This window comes from Aspergillus wentii (genome assembly GCF_001890725.1).
Source record: "Aspergillus wentii DTO 134E9 unplaced genomic scaffold ASPWEscaffold_4, whole genome shotgun sequence".
In the NCBI taxonomy this organism is placed as follows: domain Eukaryota; kingdom Fungi; phylum Ascomycota; class Eurotiomycetes; order Eurotiales; family Aspergillaceae; genus Aspergillus; species Aspergillus wentii.
The window spans coordinates 3,131,387-3,146,458 of NW_024467835.1; the positions used below are offsets into that span (position 1 = coordinate 3,131,387).

The window sequence follows — 15,072 nt, forward strand, 5'->3', positions numbered from 1 at the left end:
ACGCGGGGTCGGAGCCGGGGAATGGCGGGTGAGACGGACCATTTGCGCAGTTCCCGAGCTCTGATCTGACAGTCTCCATCCTTCTGTTCCAGTTTTCTTTTCTTTTTTCCCCCAGTTGAAGATGAGAAACAGAAAGCCGTGACAATCTGAATTGTTTTTGTCGGAGAAAATATGGATGACCCGAGTGTGAGTTTGCAGGCGAACCCGATGGCCGAGCCGAAAAGCCGGCGCAGAAGACCGCCCGTGTAAGTGCTCGATGGAAAATCCCCGACCGGACTTGTGTTGAAACGAAGAATCCAGATCATGCACTCTCTGCAGAAAAAGAAAGATTAAATGCAACCGGGAATACCCATGCAGCAACTGCTTGCGGTCTAAAAAGAATCGTTGCGTGTATGAGAGTCTCTCGCCCCCTCCACGACAACGCCTTCGCCATGGCCAAACAACTGCGCCTGATCGGGCCCGAGAGCCCGAAGAACGTCAGACACTGTCGCTTGATCAAGGCTCGACCGTGAGCAGCGACACAACAGCCCAAACTCTTCAGTCAGGCCAATTGGTGGCCAGTTCCACCGCGCCGTCGACTCCAGGCAGCCAGTCATCTGCTAGGGAGGTTGAGTCGTTGAGGTTCAGAATTAAGCAACTTGAGGAGCAGCTGTCTAAAGCAACGCGGAGACCAGTTACTTCTACTGATGCCAGTTCTGATACCAATATCACGACAATAAAGTCATATCTCGCCGGGACGTTCCACGTCCACCACCAAAGGCCCGCCGCTGGCCAAGATGCGACAATCCCCCGCACCATCATGCACAAGACTCGCCTTTTTGGACAGAGCCATTGGATGAATGGGACCGCTCAGGTAGGTTGTTACAGGACACGAAATCAGAACAATCATCGGCTTACCTGCGATTAGTTCTGGGACGTCCTTGAGACGATTGAGCCTTGTGTCCAAAACGAAAATTCAAAATGTTTTCTTAATGTGCACAAATGTAAATACCTGGCCAGAGTGATCAAGTCGCGTCAAAATCCCACGTGGCCCACACCACCAACTACCGACTTGCCTGCAAAAGATGTGGCTGACTCACTCGTCGATATCTATCTCCGAACGATCGAAGGCATTCATCGCATCTTGCACATTCCGACATTTAGGCAAGACTATGAAGCAGTCTGGGTTTCGGAAACGACGCCTGATATGGCGTTCATAATTCAGCTGAAGTTGGTTCTCTCCATCGGAGCCGTCATGTATGATGATCGGTTCTCTCTGCGCACTTCGGCGATCCGATGGATCTATGAGGCACAGACATGGATTTCCCAGCCGGAGTTCAAGTCTAGGCTTAACGTTCAATTTCTTCAGACCAGCATCTTGCTTTTGTTTGCCCGAGAATTCGTTGGCGTGGAGGGAGGGTTGTCCTGGGTCTCGGCCGGGAATGTCATGCGGACTGCAGTATACATGGGACTGCATCGAGACCCTCTGTATTTCCCGAAATCAACAACATTCGTTGCAGAAATGCGTCGACGAGTATGGAACACTGTCTTAGAAATTAACCTGCAAACGAGTATGAACTCTGGCGGACCACCACTCTTCTCCCTCGATGATTTTGATACCCAGCCACCGGGTAATTTTGACGACGAGCAGATCATGGCTGAGGACCCCACACCGCAGCCAGACGGGTCCTTTACCCAGATGTCAATTGCCTTAGCACTTCGAAAGATGTTCCCAGTTCGGCTTGCTATTGCGAAGGCTTTGAATGGCATTGGAGTTTCAAGTGCTTACAATGAAACACTTCGACTGGATTCTGAGCTAAGAAGATTATACAAGGCCATTTGTCGGATGATTCAACAATACAGTTCTGGGGGCGGCAACTCACCATCTCAATTTCAAATACGCACCCTGGATTACCTCGTACGTCGCTACTTTTTGGCTCTTCACGAGCCCTTCTTTGCTCCAGCGACACACGAAACAGCCTACGCGTTTTCCAGGAAGGTTGTAGTAGACACGTCACTCAAAATGTGGTGTGCCGTCTATCCATCATCGCCTATCATGGCTGCTGCGTCCCAAACTGAATTTTTGCCAGCACATTCGGATTATCTGACACGCCTTGCATTTTGCGGATCGGGCCTGTTCCGCACAATCTCCGCCCAAGCCTGCCTTCTTATTGCCGCAGAGCTCAGGGCTCAGCTACAAGAGGAAGACAGTTTAGGTCCCGTACCATTGCGGCGCGACCTACTTTCGGTCCTGGATGATGGAAGGAAGTGGGCTTTGCGATCCATCGAGGTTGGCCAGGTCAATGTCAAAGGCTATCTTTTCTTATCTGTCATCTGCGAACAGGTCGGAGGCCTTATGCGAGGCCTCCCTGAAAGCCAGTTCCCAGAACTCCTAACGAAAGCCGCCGAAGACGTGCTGGAAAGATGTGTATCGATCTTGGAAGACAGGGTTAGCCAGGGTAAGGGCGAGGAAGATATTGGAATACACCTGGACGGAATAGATGATATCCCCGCTGATACATTACCGGATTTGATTGGGGACTGGAGTTTCATGGTAAGTTTAGATGGAACTGCAACTCGCATCAGTAACCTCACTAACGCCCCTTTCAGATGCCCGTCAACAATTTTGATTTCGGGATCACAGAGCCAATCAATTGGGTTGAGAGTGGGTTTACTTGATAATCTCATCAAGTACCGTGGACATCGTCCTCGGCAATCTAGACCGCAGTTATTTGGATGCAGCCCAGAAGATCCAAACAGCCCATGAATACTTTATGAGTATCCAGATCTATGAGGGCATCGCGCTGATTTATGTTCCCGAGAGCAAGTCAATGCCAGCAGTGACAACGGCTTCATTACCTGACTAACCGACACGTTTATTAGCCTTTACATTCACGGGATTGGGCAATATATCAAACGTGGTATCGCCATTATCAATATTGAAGTTGCCGGAAAGGATGTGACGCTTGATATGAATGGAAATGTCTCAAGCCGGGGTCCCAAGATTCCACATCTGTCCTTATCCAATGGGGCTTGTTTGATGGTGATGGGGAGAGTGCGCAGGACAGTTCTGCGGCAATTGACAGTTTCCAGAGACGTGAAGAGTGATATATACTGGTTCCTTGATCAGAGTTGAATAGCGACCAGAATGACGATTTGATAATCAAGAACATTCAGTGATCCCACGGCATTGTTTGGTTGTCAGGGATGCTATCCGATATTTCCATTACATCGCCAACTTTAAGCCCAGATTAAGGGCAAATTCAGAAATCCATACCACTTGCTCTTGTTTAAAAAATATTTTATCATTTTTCTCGTATTCGCGCTGGTTGCTGCCTGCAGATCACATGGTCGCCCCTCTTTCTTAATTAGCGACACTTGCTGTCATCTTCAACCCAACAACAAACATGGAGGACGATTTTGTTATGGTCAATCATGGTAAGCACCATCAATCAGTATACCCAGTGGATAAGCTAACAAGAAAGGCACAGATGGAAACCAGCAGAGTGGTAGGATTTTATCCGCGATAAATCGGAATGACCAAGCTAACCAGACAGTTTCATCTCCGCTCCTCGACAGCATGCGACAGTGGTTGTCGCCGACCGAGTTCGACTCAGAAGGCAGTGAATATCGCAAACACCTGAACAACCACGCTCCTGCCACTGGAGACTGGCTGTTTCAGACTGAGCAGTATCAGAAATGGTATGACTCTGATGACACTGGCGTCCTTTGGATTAAGGGCATCCCAGGAAGCGGCAAATCCGTCATCGCAGCCAATTTGATTAATGTGACTCAGCGTGAGAACGCACCGGTGCTCTTCTTTTTCTCTCGACGCATCCTCGCGTTGAATAGCGACCCGAAATGTCTTCTTCGAGATTGTTTGTTTCAAGCCCTGGGCTACAGCGCAATCTTGCCTGTGGAGTTGCAGCCTCTCATGGCTCGATTCCCCGACGTCGAACAGGTGCCGTTCAAGGATCTCTCCGCGGTGCTGACAGCTATTCTACCGAGATTTCCCAAGATTTATCTTGTTTTTGATGCAATGGATGAGCTTACAGCCGATCAGGGTATTGTCCTCGACCTTCTTCGATTAGGGCAGCTCAAGCCTTCATCAGTCAAAGTGGCAATTACAAGCCGGCATGCTCCACCTGGCGGCCAGCCTAACCACATTTCGCTCCTTGATCTACAGCTTGCAAAGAGTATGATCGGGAAGGATATCAGTAGTTATATCAATCATCGCATGGGTTTACAGGGAGAGGGGCAAATGAGCTCAGATGATCGATCTGCAATACAGGATGCCCTCTCTCAGAAATCCCAAAGTCTTTTTCTTTACGCCCGACTGATGCTAGACAAGGTGCTTCAAAGTGGAGATCCGATTCACGACCAGCTAGACCGCCTCCCAGGTAGCCTGGTGGATATGTACACAGATATACTCAATGAGCACTCCGTTCTTTCTAAAATATCCCGTGAATTCCAAGTCTCACTGCTCTCATGGATCACACATTCGTCTCGGGCGCTTCGTTTAACCGAACTCGCTATTGTGGTCAACTCAGATCCAAATCGTTGGGGACAGGCCGATACACGAGACGCAAAGCTCATGATCCGATCTGCGTGTGGCCCGTTAGTTGAGATACTGGAAGATGAAACAGTTCAAGTAATTCATCATTCGTTTACGGAATTCCTTCTTGATGACGGAAGGGTCAGTTCATCCAAGTCATTCCCATCTTTGATATCATCAGATGTCCACCGGAATCTGACAATCACATGTGTCGATTATCTTTTATCGGGGTGCTTTGACAGCTGGTCGCTGATGACAGCGGAGGAAGAGGATGATGACCACAAGATATCAGAAGAACGCCGAGCTTTGATGATTCGCTTCCCTTTTCTCCAATACACCTACCAGAACTGGCCCTATCACGCGGCAAGGTGTGATAAATTAGATACAGGCCTGTTCGAAACGCTAGACAGTTTACTTAAGTATGGAGCCCACCCATTCGAAAGCTGGAAGGCTTTTTGGTTTTCCACAGAGGACATATTCCCGAAAGAATTCTATCCTCTGCATGTGGCTGCTCAGTCAGGCTTGGTTTCATATACCTCGTACCTGTTGGATAAGGGAGATGATGCAGATCGGGCGGATTCATACGGACGCAGTCCACTAGCCCACGCGGCGATTGGGGGCCATTCAAAAACTGCAGCTGTTTTGATTAATCGCACCACAAGCGTGAGCACTAAAGATTTTGACGGCCTGGCTCCTATTCATCATGCATCTAAAGGCAACCATAGCGAGGTTGTGAAGGGCCTTCTCACTGCCGGTGCTGACCCGATGGAGCCAAAATCCCGAGAGGATCGATCCTGGGCATCCTGGAGTTTGTCTACGAATGGGAAAACGCCCATGCAGTATGCGTGCGAGTTGGGTAATACTGAAGCAGTTGATGCATTGGCGCTTTACATGAACCCTCGCCAAAGAGACGATATTCACCTTCACTGGGCCGCTTCCAAAGGGCAGGCCAATGTACTTTCAGTGTTACTGAAACACCCCGAAATCGAGGCGAACATCAACCGGAAAGATGAGAAAGGAAACACAGCCTTATACGTGGCTGCCTGTTATAGAAACTCTGCAACAGTCCGTATCTTGCTCGACCATGGTGCAGACGTTCGCATCACCTCAAGGAATGGCAGCGACGACCACGAATTCACTCCGTTACAAGGTTGGGCCCGATTGCAAGACCAAAAAATGTATGACCGAACTCCTCGGATACCTACAGGGGATATGGGAAATGTCCTACGTCTACTGGTGCAAGCAGGATGCGATATCAATGCACGTTGTTATGATGGCGAAACACCACTATTTGCATACGAGGATCAATCTCTTCTCGGAGAGAGACACTCCAAGCCAGCGGTGGAATTCGTATCATTGCTTCTCAAGCACGGCGCCGACCCACGTGCAACAGACAATAGAGGAAACACTGTCCTCCATAAAGCCTCCTGGTGCAGGGAGCGTAAGCAGGTGGTGGAGCTGTTTGTAAAAGCGGGTGCTGATATAAATGCCATCAACCACGAAGGTCTTACCCCTTTGATCACGATGGCAAAACAGCAGATTTTTGATATACGTTCTTTTGTCGACAATGGGGCGGACGTCAACAAACAAGACCCTGACGGAAATACAGCTCTGCATCATATTTGCACGTCGTGGTGCCTGGAGCGCGAACATATTGAGGAATGGCTAGCCTATGCAGACCCAACGATCAAGAACTACGATGGAAATACCTGCGTGTATAACCTTCGCTGGGGGAACGGCGGTCAGGGAAGAGTCGAAGGTATAAAGCTTATGGTGGATAAAGGCCTCGACCTCGAGTCGAAGAACATACGGGGGAGGACAGCCCTGCTTGCTGCCTGCGAGAATGTACAGCATCATTTTGCCCACGAGTTACTTCGTCTTGGTGCCGATGCGACTGTTAGAGACTTTCAGAACAAATCGTGTTTTCACCTTTTTATTAGTGGCATCGACTGGTATGGTAGTTCAAAAAAGACTTTGGATACTGTCCAATCCCTGGTACAAGCAGGGGTGGATATCAACGCGGTTGATTATGGCGGGAACACGCCATTTCACGATGCAGTGGTGGAAAACGCGGTAAAGAAGAAATTGACTACTATCATCGAGATCGGAGGAGTGGCGAATAAACGCAATAACCTTGGGCGAACGGCACTGCATATGGCAGCGGGCCTGGAATCGGACAACCAATCTATTTCGAGGATCAACTTCCTCTTGAAGCCAGACCTGGGGATTGACATACACCAAAAGGACCATGAGGGACTAACAGCTATTCATCTCGCGGCATCAGTGGCACCAACCCATGTATGCCATTTAATATCCGTTGGTGCTGACGTACGAGCCGAAGGATTCGATGGCCGCACACCTCTTCATTGTGCGGCTGCATCGGGCGAAAGCAACGTCGTCGGTCTTCTCTGCGAGCTGTATCGAAATCATTCCTGGGATATAGATCCCAAGGACTCACGAGGTTGTACGCCATTGCATGAGGCTGCTCGATCCGGTAGCGCAGAATGTGTTTATCTTTTACTACAGTCAGGCGCCGACCCGACAGCCAAGAACAAATATGGGCAGGCGCCACTCCATACCGCAGCAGAGCATCGTGTTGATACATTGGACCTCAGAAATAAGCGCAAAAATGAGCTGCTATCAGGCTGGGACAATCGCCGAGGAGGAAGCAGATTTACACCTGATATGGATCCGGACCGCGTATACGGGTCGAAAACATCGCTTGGGCTAGGTATAGTGATTGCCCAGGAAGAAGAGACACACATGATACAGAATGTCATTCGATTGCTTCTGTCTGCTGGCGCAGATCCAACCGTGCGTGATAAGTTCAGACAGACTCCATACGAAGTCGCTGTTATGTTAGGGTGCGAAGGCGCGGTAGATGTGTTGGCACCTCATAGACACAATGTCACCTCAGGCACGAATGCTCTCCCCCCTAATCCACTAGCTGATCAGTTGTATCTTTCGAGAACAAGAAATGTTGAAGATATGGTCAAGCAAATCAGTCCTGAAGATATCAAGACACACTCCATTCTTTCAACAGCCATATATCTCAAAAACGAAAACCTCCTCGGGGCGCTGCTGAAGGCTGGGGCAGATCCTACAGCGACTGACACGGAAGGGCTAACAGCCATTCATAAGGTAGCTTACTGGGGATTGACATCAATGATGAAAATCATGGCCTCCTATGTTGAGGATCTAAACAAACTATCCCCGCCTCTTCTGCACGTGGCTGCTCTACGCGATCTTTCCAATATCCAGATGGTCAATTTGCTGATCAAGCTTGGTGTCGACCTCAACGTGATGCACCATGAGGAAAAGGGAGATCAATATGCTGATGATCGACGTCCCAAATTCTACGCGGCCATCCACATCTTCGCAGCAGGCAAGAAATGGTGGCATATTCCCGCACTCCGGTCTCTGTGCGAGGCCGGTGCAGATATCGAATTGAGCGACCGTGATGGTAACACTCCTCTTCTGTGTGCACTGAGTGGCCATTGGAATGGCAAGATTGGCACCTGGTCCACAGATTCATATACGGCCGGGTTCTGGAGGGATCAATCGTTAGAAGTACTCCTAGAACACGGCGCAAACATCAATGCCTTGTCCTCGAAGGGTGAATCGACTCTAACCACGGCTGTTACATGGAAGAGGGGACCGAAGTTGATCAGAAAACTACTTGATTATGGAGCGGATATGTCGCTAGGCAATGTCCCTGTTTTATTCACTGTGGTAGACAGTCACGATGTCGAAGCCACAAAACTCATCTTGGAAGCCGGTGCGGACCCAAATACAATGTATGAACCTGTCTCTAGAAAGAGAAGACGTTATGGTGTTGCACTGGAAGTTGAAACACCTCTACTCGCAGCTTCCTGGGTAGAGAGTCGTGATGCTCCTGGTAGTAAGAAAGCACTGGCCAAATCCTCGCTGATTGCACTCCTCCTTGAGTACGGCGCTGATCCGATGATGAAATTCGCTGACGGCCAAAACACCCTCCACAAGATAGCATACTGCTTCGGATTCTTTGGACCACTCCTGACTGCTGCTGGGGTTGATTTTGAGGCAAAAGACAATGATGGCCGTACACCTTTATTGCTGGCCTGCCGTGAAACATTCTACACGAGTACTCGGCGTGATCTAGTCAGTGATACTGTCAAAGAGCTTGTTCTCGGCGGTGTCAATGTCAACGCGACCGATAATAAAGGCTTAACGGCTCTCAATCTGACTGCTCAAAACGGGAGTGCTGAGACCATCTCGTTGCTCATATCTCACGGCGCATCTATTTCCGCAGCAGACAACAACGGCCTCACACCTCTCTACTATTCTCTGGCCGGTTGTTTCGGACTCCGAAAAATCCAGGCTCTCCTCTCCGCCGGCGCTGACCCGCTCTGCACCGGTCCAAAGGGTGAAACGGCTTTGCACCTCCTCGCCCCGTGTCTAATGATTCATAGTCCGGCCGATCAGATGGAAGGAACTGGTTGTACAGACAAAACAAACTACATGGCGGGGTACACTGAGCTTTATCACCGCTTCATTGATGGCGGATGCGATCCCAACGGTCGGGATCGTGAAGGAAATACTCCCCTCTTCCCATATCTGGCAAGGGTCAAAGAACGTAGTGATATGATATTCGTCCCGCCACCGGACATGGGAGATGTGAAACGCATGCTTGATTTACACGATGTCTTTGCGGTTAATATTGTAGGCGATACGCTATTACACGTTGTCGCTGGCCGATTCTACGAACCAACCTACGATGATTACGATGACGGGGCCTCCGATGGAGACGCAGTACTGTTATTCAAGGAGTTGCTGAAGAGAGGATTAGATCCGAGGAAGGAAAATAAGGCAGGGCTGAGTGCGTTGGATGTGGCAACTACGTATGGGAAGGAGGCAGTGTTGAAGTTGTTTGAGAGAAGGGACTATCAGGTTGAGTAGGGATATTTACGATAGATTGTATGAAGTAAAGATTAAAGAAGAGATTTAATGAAGATGATACTGATCAGCAGTGTTCGTTGTGGAGAGTGATTTACATCGTGCCGATCCACTTTATAGATCTGATTTTATAGCCATATCGAGTAATGATGTACATGTATAAATAGTAACAGTGATGCTATGTATAGCCCTTGGATTCCATCACTTCTGGGACGAGTATATCTACAGATTCCCCTGTCCAGCAGTGTTAGGCACATTGGTAACAGAGCTATAAGCCGAAGCCGACGCAATGTTCTTGCCCTCAAAGTTGACCAAGAAGGAAGTGTCAGCCTGGCTGAAGCTTCCAGAGCTACCGAATCCATTAACCTGGCAGTTGCGACCGAGATAAGTAGCGCAGACGGTGTTGGTGTTCGAATCAGGCGATGTGAAGAGCTGTCCACTAACAGGTGACTCAACTGGGGTGGCGATGTTCTGGAAAATGTTTCCCTCGGCGAGGACGTAACCACCAGAGCCGATCTCGAAGGAGTGGCCGGTAGAGTCGTACCAGTAGTTGTTGACGGCGTGGAGGAGAGTGTTGCCCTGGACTTTGGGGCTGCGGCCGCTGAAGTGGTGGATGTAGTTGCCCTTGAGGGTGATCAGATCGCTGGAACCGTCAAAGTAGATGCCCCAGTAGGCGTAGCCATCGCAGGTGGCGCTGTAGTCGGTGACACCGTTGAAGTAGTTGTTGGAGATGGTGACGCGGTTGTCGGCCTGGGTTCCGAGGACGAGATGTTGACGGCCGATGCGGGCAGTCTATCTAGTCAGTAGTGACGATAGAGGATGGTGTTGGATAGCTTACAGTAACGTGGTCGATCCAGACCATGTCAGCGTTGTTGAGGGTGATAGCGTCACCTCCCCAGACGTATTCGGGGTTGATGTCGGTGATGGCGATGTTTCTGTCCGGTTAGAATGAGATATCGATCGATGATATAGATGACATACTGGATGATAATGTTGCTGGCACCGCTCACAATGCGAAGACCTTTGCCCTTGATGATACCGCTGGATCCAGAACCAAGGATGGTCTTGTCGGAGTTGACAGTAATTCCAAGCATACCGGCATTGTCACTGCATCGTCAGATTTGATTTTAGTATAGAGAGACAGAACACTTACTATGACACGCTGACACTGGGAGCAGACGACTGATAGTTGTTGCACCAGTTATCCTTGTTGATGGCAGTTTGGCAGCCAGAAGAAGTTCCCCAGGGCGCACAGCCAGTGGCAGTCGTGGTGCCTTCAGTGCCAGTAAAGTCGAAGCTACACAATTAGCACTCATCAACAGACCCGGTTGAATTACTCACGTCCGGTCCAAGACAATCACACGGGCAGTCGAATCTCCCAAGTAGGAAACCAACTCATCGGTGGTGGTGGGATAGACAGCAGCAGCAGAACCACCGCCAGTGACGCCCTTTGCAAAACCCTCAGCAGCGCCGGAGACGCTCACGGCGGCTGCAGACTGGAAGAGGCCAGCAATGGCACTGAAAAGAACGGTGTATCTCATCTTGGCTGATGGTTTGTATCTGGTGTGTTGAAGCAGCCTGCAGCGACTGCTTTTATACTGCGCATCGCACCATCCGGCATATACAAAATAAACAACTCACCCCGCCGCCCATCCGCATAATATCCGACATGAAGAAGTGGAAATTATCACTGTATTTCCTATTGGTGGATTCAGACATGAACCCGCACGTGGCTACACGCGGCGACAACTTCCTGAAGAAAATTAGCAACGGCGTCACTCTAAAGCGTCCTTCATATGAAAGATGATATATATTTCTTGGCTCAACCAAGGCTATCGAACAGTCCAGAATATAGTTAACATAGCGCTGAGATCGTCATTGGTTCTTCCCGAATAAGCCTGTTCGTTTAGTGCCTCGAACTGGATCATCTGGTGGTGCCGCCGGAGTAATTAAAGTGGGCGTGTGTGAAACTAGCCGTTAGAGTATGCGATAATGTGATATCCCCACTGATTGGAGGTTTTGGATAATATCTTCATAGGAATAATTCCTCCGAGTCAGAATGTATACTGCATGGTTGTTTCACGAATCACACTACTTGCGTTATGGGTTGAAACACCTCATCTCCACGCAATGCCTCACCATTCATAGTCCCATGGACAAGTGCCTCGCCAAGAATCTTAAATCAGCCCGAGGAGTTCTCTTTCCTCTGGATATATGATTTATTCCCCTGAAATTAACCAGACTTCGTCACCTGGAGTGGCAGACGACGGCCCAGGCCGAAATGGTTTTATTCATGCGAAACAGACTTCCAGTTTTACAACATTCAGTAAAATCGCCAACAAAGGGGTGATATAAGAATGCGCTATGAGGGCCTTCATGGCTTGGAATTTCATCGTGACAAGACATCAACGATTCTCAAGATGTCAGGAAACCCCGAGTCCTGGTTTTGCTGAGCCATATCCAATCACTCATAAACCACCCTCCGAAAAGGCGACCGCTTGCAGATACCGACTTTATTTTAAGTTTTGTGCTTGATGCGCAGCGTCTGGATTATTTCCCGAGTGTGAATCGTGATAGTTCCTTGATGCTTCAGTGCGTTATTCGTCAGTTATAGATGATACATTCACTAGATGAATTCGAAGCCATGTTCCTCTTTGTCTCTCGCATCCATGGGTACAACATCATGATGAAAGGAACTATTTAGAACCAGCTGGCTCCGGTCGCTTAGTGGTATATCGCTCGGGAAGTTGGTTTCCATGCAGTTTTGAAACATGGTGCCATAGACCAGGCATAGTGATAGGAGCTGAAAAATCCAAAACACAAAATGGACGCCACCTCTGTGGTCGGCATCAAAGGTCTCTAGGATGAATGAAAGCCCTTGAGCGGCTCGAAGACGTTACTTTCATCCGACTGTCAGTCTACTACAAGCTCTATCAGAGAGCCCTGCGAAGACACCAACTGTGATCATAGAACAGTCCGCAACTTTCTTTTTATCCGGATTTTCTGGCAATCGAGCCATGTCAAGTAAGCTAGAGATCTCTCTCTTGGGTCAATGGCCTTGAATATTGACGTCGTGGCCAATGCCTGCATACCGGACCTATTTTTTCACGTCGGGACAAGTTGACGTCTTTCCGAGGAATGTCTGCCATCGTTCTTTATGTATCGATCATTTTATGTTGCTCACTTCTCTACTGCTCTTCGGCCGTGATAAAATTCAGGATCCAGTATCGAATGACACTAGATGAGGAGCAGCATAGACGCATATTCGAAACCATATGCTCAACAGAATATCCAGATATCCTGAGCCGAGGCCACAGCCTCTTGGACTACCTGTACTCGCTGCATAGAGGTCCATTGGAATGAAGCTATAATTCCATCGTACTGCTTGGCGACAGCGTTGGCATCTGGGGATCTGCCCGGAATACGATCGCCAGCAAATGGCCCGTGTTCGTATATTCTTCCTTAACCCAAAGCCAGGCCAGTATGGACATCACGTCATTGTACATCCGGGTTATCGCAGTAATCTGGCTGGTTTGCTCTCGGGTGTATTATTTATTGCATCAATCCAAAGACGGCGACGATGATGCGCTCCTCCTTTTGTCGTGGAACCTATCGCTGTTATCGCGTCACTCGAGGCACCGATCAGATGCCAAATCACCATATCCTTTCACTAACTGCCTTGGTAGTATTGAAGTCGGTGTTCTCTGAGCTTTGGGGAAATCTATTTTCATTGGTTGCTTTCGCTGCTGGCTCTCCTTGCGGGGAAACCCGATATCATGGCATAATCTTCACCAGGAAACGTTGCTGATGATTTTCTGAAACTTGATCGCCAGATATCACTGCTTACAAGGTGTTCAAAATTATTAGCCACGTCTCATTGTATTTTATTAATGTTTGGTCTAGAACTGAGGTAGGACTGATGAAAGCTGATTGACATCAAAATGCATAATTCAAGGCTTACCGGTCCTCCGAAATATATAATGAGGGGAAAGGACCCACCAAGCAAGGTCATCAACGTAGGAGTTATTTTCGAAATTTCGGAAACTCCTTGTCGCTGGATGAGAATTCAAGATGTGTAGAGGAAGCAAAGAGTCAAGGTGGTGTGTGGGAAGATGCGAGTGGGAAGGTGCGAGTGTCGAAGACGCCTGAAACGGAAGGGCTATATTTCAGACGCTACGCTAACCCGATACGGACTGGCCTTGTTTTGGTCGCTCGTCGTTCTCTTTCTCGTCTTTCTTCTCTACAATTTACAACATTCAGGATGATGTGAAGTATTAGTTTTTTTGAAAGTGCTTTTATTATCTAAACATAAAACGAAGTCCCCCATTTCCCATTCGAAATGACCGAGGAGGTCCTCGTATCTCGTGCAGCCGACGCCGGGGAGAGCGATCGCTCTCGCGAAGTGACAACTTCTGGGGTGAATACCGAAGGAGGTTTGCGTGGACTGTTCGCTTCCTGAAGATGATGGTCATTTCTGTCGTGGCCTAGTTCGTCTAGGTCGTGGGTATTTAGTTGAAGTGGCTGTGTGGTATTATAACTGGACCCGCCCATACAGGACGAGTGACGCTGAGAGGAAGAGTGCAGTTGGGGAGTCCGCCATCGGTCGACATATTCGTCGATGCTGGGATTTGGGCGGACGATGGCGATGAGGCGGTTGAGGACGGTGAATTCCATTTTCAACTTGATGCTGTACACGATTGGTTTGTAGGTGGTTTGGATGGCGAAGTTGTTGCTATATTCGGTAGCGAGGAGAGAGGCGTCGAGGAGGATGACGAAGATATTAACAATTACTAGGTGGATGAGGACTTTCTTTCCGGCGATGCCCTTGACTTGGAAGACAGGTTTGAGGGATGTTGCTGCCTCATAAATATACAGCCCGCTAATGACAATCTCTTGAGCGCAGAACCCAGCCAGCTGGATTTTCTCGTAGACGTTGAATGGTTTTAAGAATCGTTCATCGCCTGCGTTGCTTCCGAGGAAAAGAATCGTGACTGGGACATGCAAAATGCAAACATTCGTGATGATCATGTACAACACCCAGCGACAACGTCCCCAGTCGCCAGTGACAAGATGAAGGCGCGAATACAACACCACCGACTGTCCGGTGACCATGGAAACCCACCCGATGACGACCAAGACACACATGGGGAAGTTGGGGGCGAGGGCGAAGAAGCGCAAGAACACTGCTATGGCGTGCAGTAGAATTCCCCATGTGGCGACCAACATGCTCCAGAAGTAAAGCCCCCGCCGACGCTTGAAGATGGAGAAGATGGAGACGGTGATCTCGAAAACGTTATAGCAGGCGACGGCGAGAAAGGCCGCGATTAGCATCGCCATCGCCCTCGACAGGTTAACCGGGCCGGTTTCGCCGGCCATGGTGATGGGGGATGCCCACGCGCAGGAAGATAAAAAGTGAGAAACTGTGCATGAAGTGCATGGAGCACCAGCAGTTTTCATATATATATCCACTGTTGTCAGCTCGGCATGGTCCGTGATGAATTCTCGCCAGCTTGAGGGATTTCAGGCGGAGGCATTGTGATATTTGAGTTTTTGGTTCCGCAGGGTTGGAGTTTTGGATAGGGGGGCCAGAAGCTTGGATGAGC

General features: G+C 49.1%; 6 protein-coding genes across 6 annotated transcripts; 4 read left to right on the top strand and 2 right to left on the bottom strand.

The window, feature by feature from the left end:
- Positions 1–207: 207 nt before the first annotated feature.
- On the top strand, positions 208–2,658 carry ASPWEDRAFT_51777 (uncharacterized protein; the record flags this gene model as incomplete). Its single annotated transcript, XM_040837651.1, has 4 exons — positions 208–245; positions 301–853; positions 908–2,533; positions 2,590–2,658. 4 exons carry the CDS (start codon positions 208–210, stop codon positions 2,656–2,658), a joined length of 2,286 nt encoding a protein of 761 aa, XP_040689494.1.
- A 901-nt stretch (positions 2,659–3,559) lies between these two features.
- Positions 3,560–6,457, top strand: ASPWEDRAFT_111375 (uncharacterized protein; the record flags this gene model as incomplete). Its single annotated transcript, XM_040828243.1, has 1 exon — positions 3,560–6,457. A coding segment is annotated over one exon (2,898 nt), but the record flags the coding sequence as incomplete, so codon positions are not given.
- Positions 6,458–8,686: 2,229 nt separating this feature from the next.
- On the top strand, positions 8,687–9,121 carry ASPWEDRAFT_97953 (ankyrin repeat domain-containing protein; the record flags this gene model as incomplete). The annotated part of the gene is made up of 2 exons (XM_040839624.1): positions 8,687–8,969; positions 9,021–9,121. Coding segments are annotated over 2 exons (384 nt in total), but the record flags the coding sequence as incomplete, so codon positions are not given.
- A 570-nt stretch (positions 9,122–9,691) lies between these two features.
- Positions 9,692–11,010, bottom strand: ASPWEDRAFT_51779 (polysaccharide lyase family 1 protein; the record flags this gene model as incomplete). The annotated part of the gene is made up of 5 exons (XM_040837652.1): positions 9,692–10,261; positions 10,308–10,404; positions 10,451–10,576; positions 10,623–10,766; positions 10,811–11,010. 5 exons carry the CDS (start codon positions 11,008–11,010, stop codon positions 9,692–9,694), a joined length of 1,137 nt encoding a protein of 378 aa, XP_040689497.1.
- A 1,491-nt stretch (positions 11,011–12,501) lies between these two features.
- ASPWEDRAFT_41064 (uncharacterized protein) lies at positions 12,502–13,433 on the top strand. The gene has a single exon (XM_040835458.1). It carries the CDS (start codon positions 12,953–12,955, stop codon positions 13,175–13,177), a length of 225 nt encoding a protein of 74 aa, XP_040689498.1. The 5' UTR covers positions 12,502–12,952; the 3' UTR covers positions 13,178–13,433.
- A 668-nt stretch (positions 13,434–14,101) lies between these two features.
- Positions 14,102–14,845, bottom strand: ASPWEDRAFT_79182 (uncharacterized protein; the record flags this gene model as incomplete). The annotated part of the gene is made up of 1 exon (XM_040839554.1): positions 14,102–14,845. A coding segment is annotated over one exon (744 nt), but the record flags the coding sequence as incomplete, so codon positions are not given.
- Between the last annotated feature and the right edge of the window lie 227 nt (positions 14,846–15,072).

Excerpts from the sequence above, each read along its gene's own strand:
- ASPWEDRAFT_41064 (XM_040835458.1), top strand. The coding sequence starts at position 12,953 with ATGGACATCACGTCATTGTACATCCGGGTTATCGCAGTAATCTGGCTG.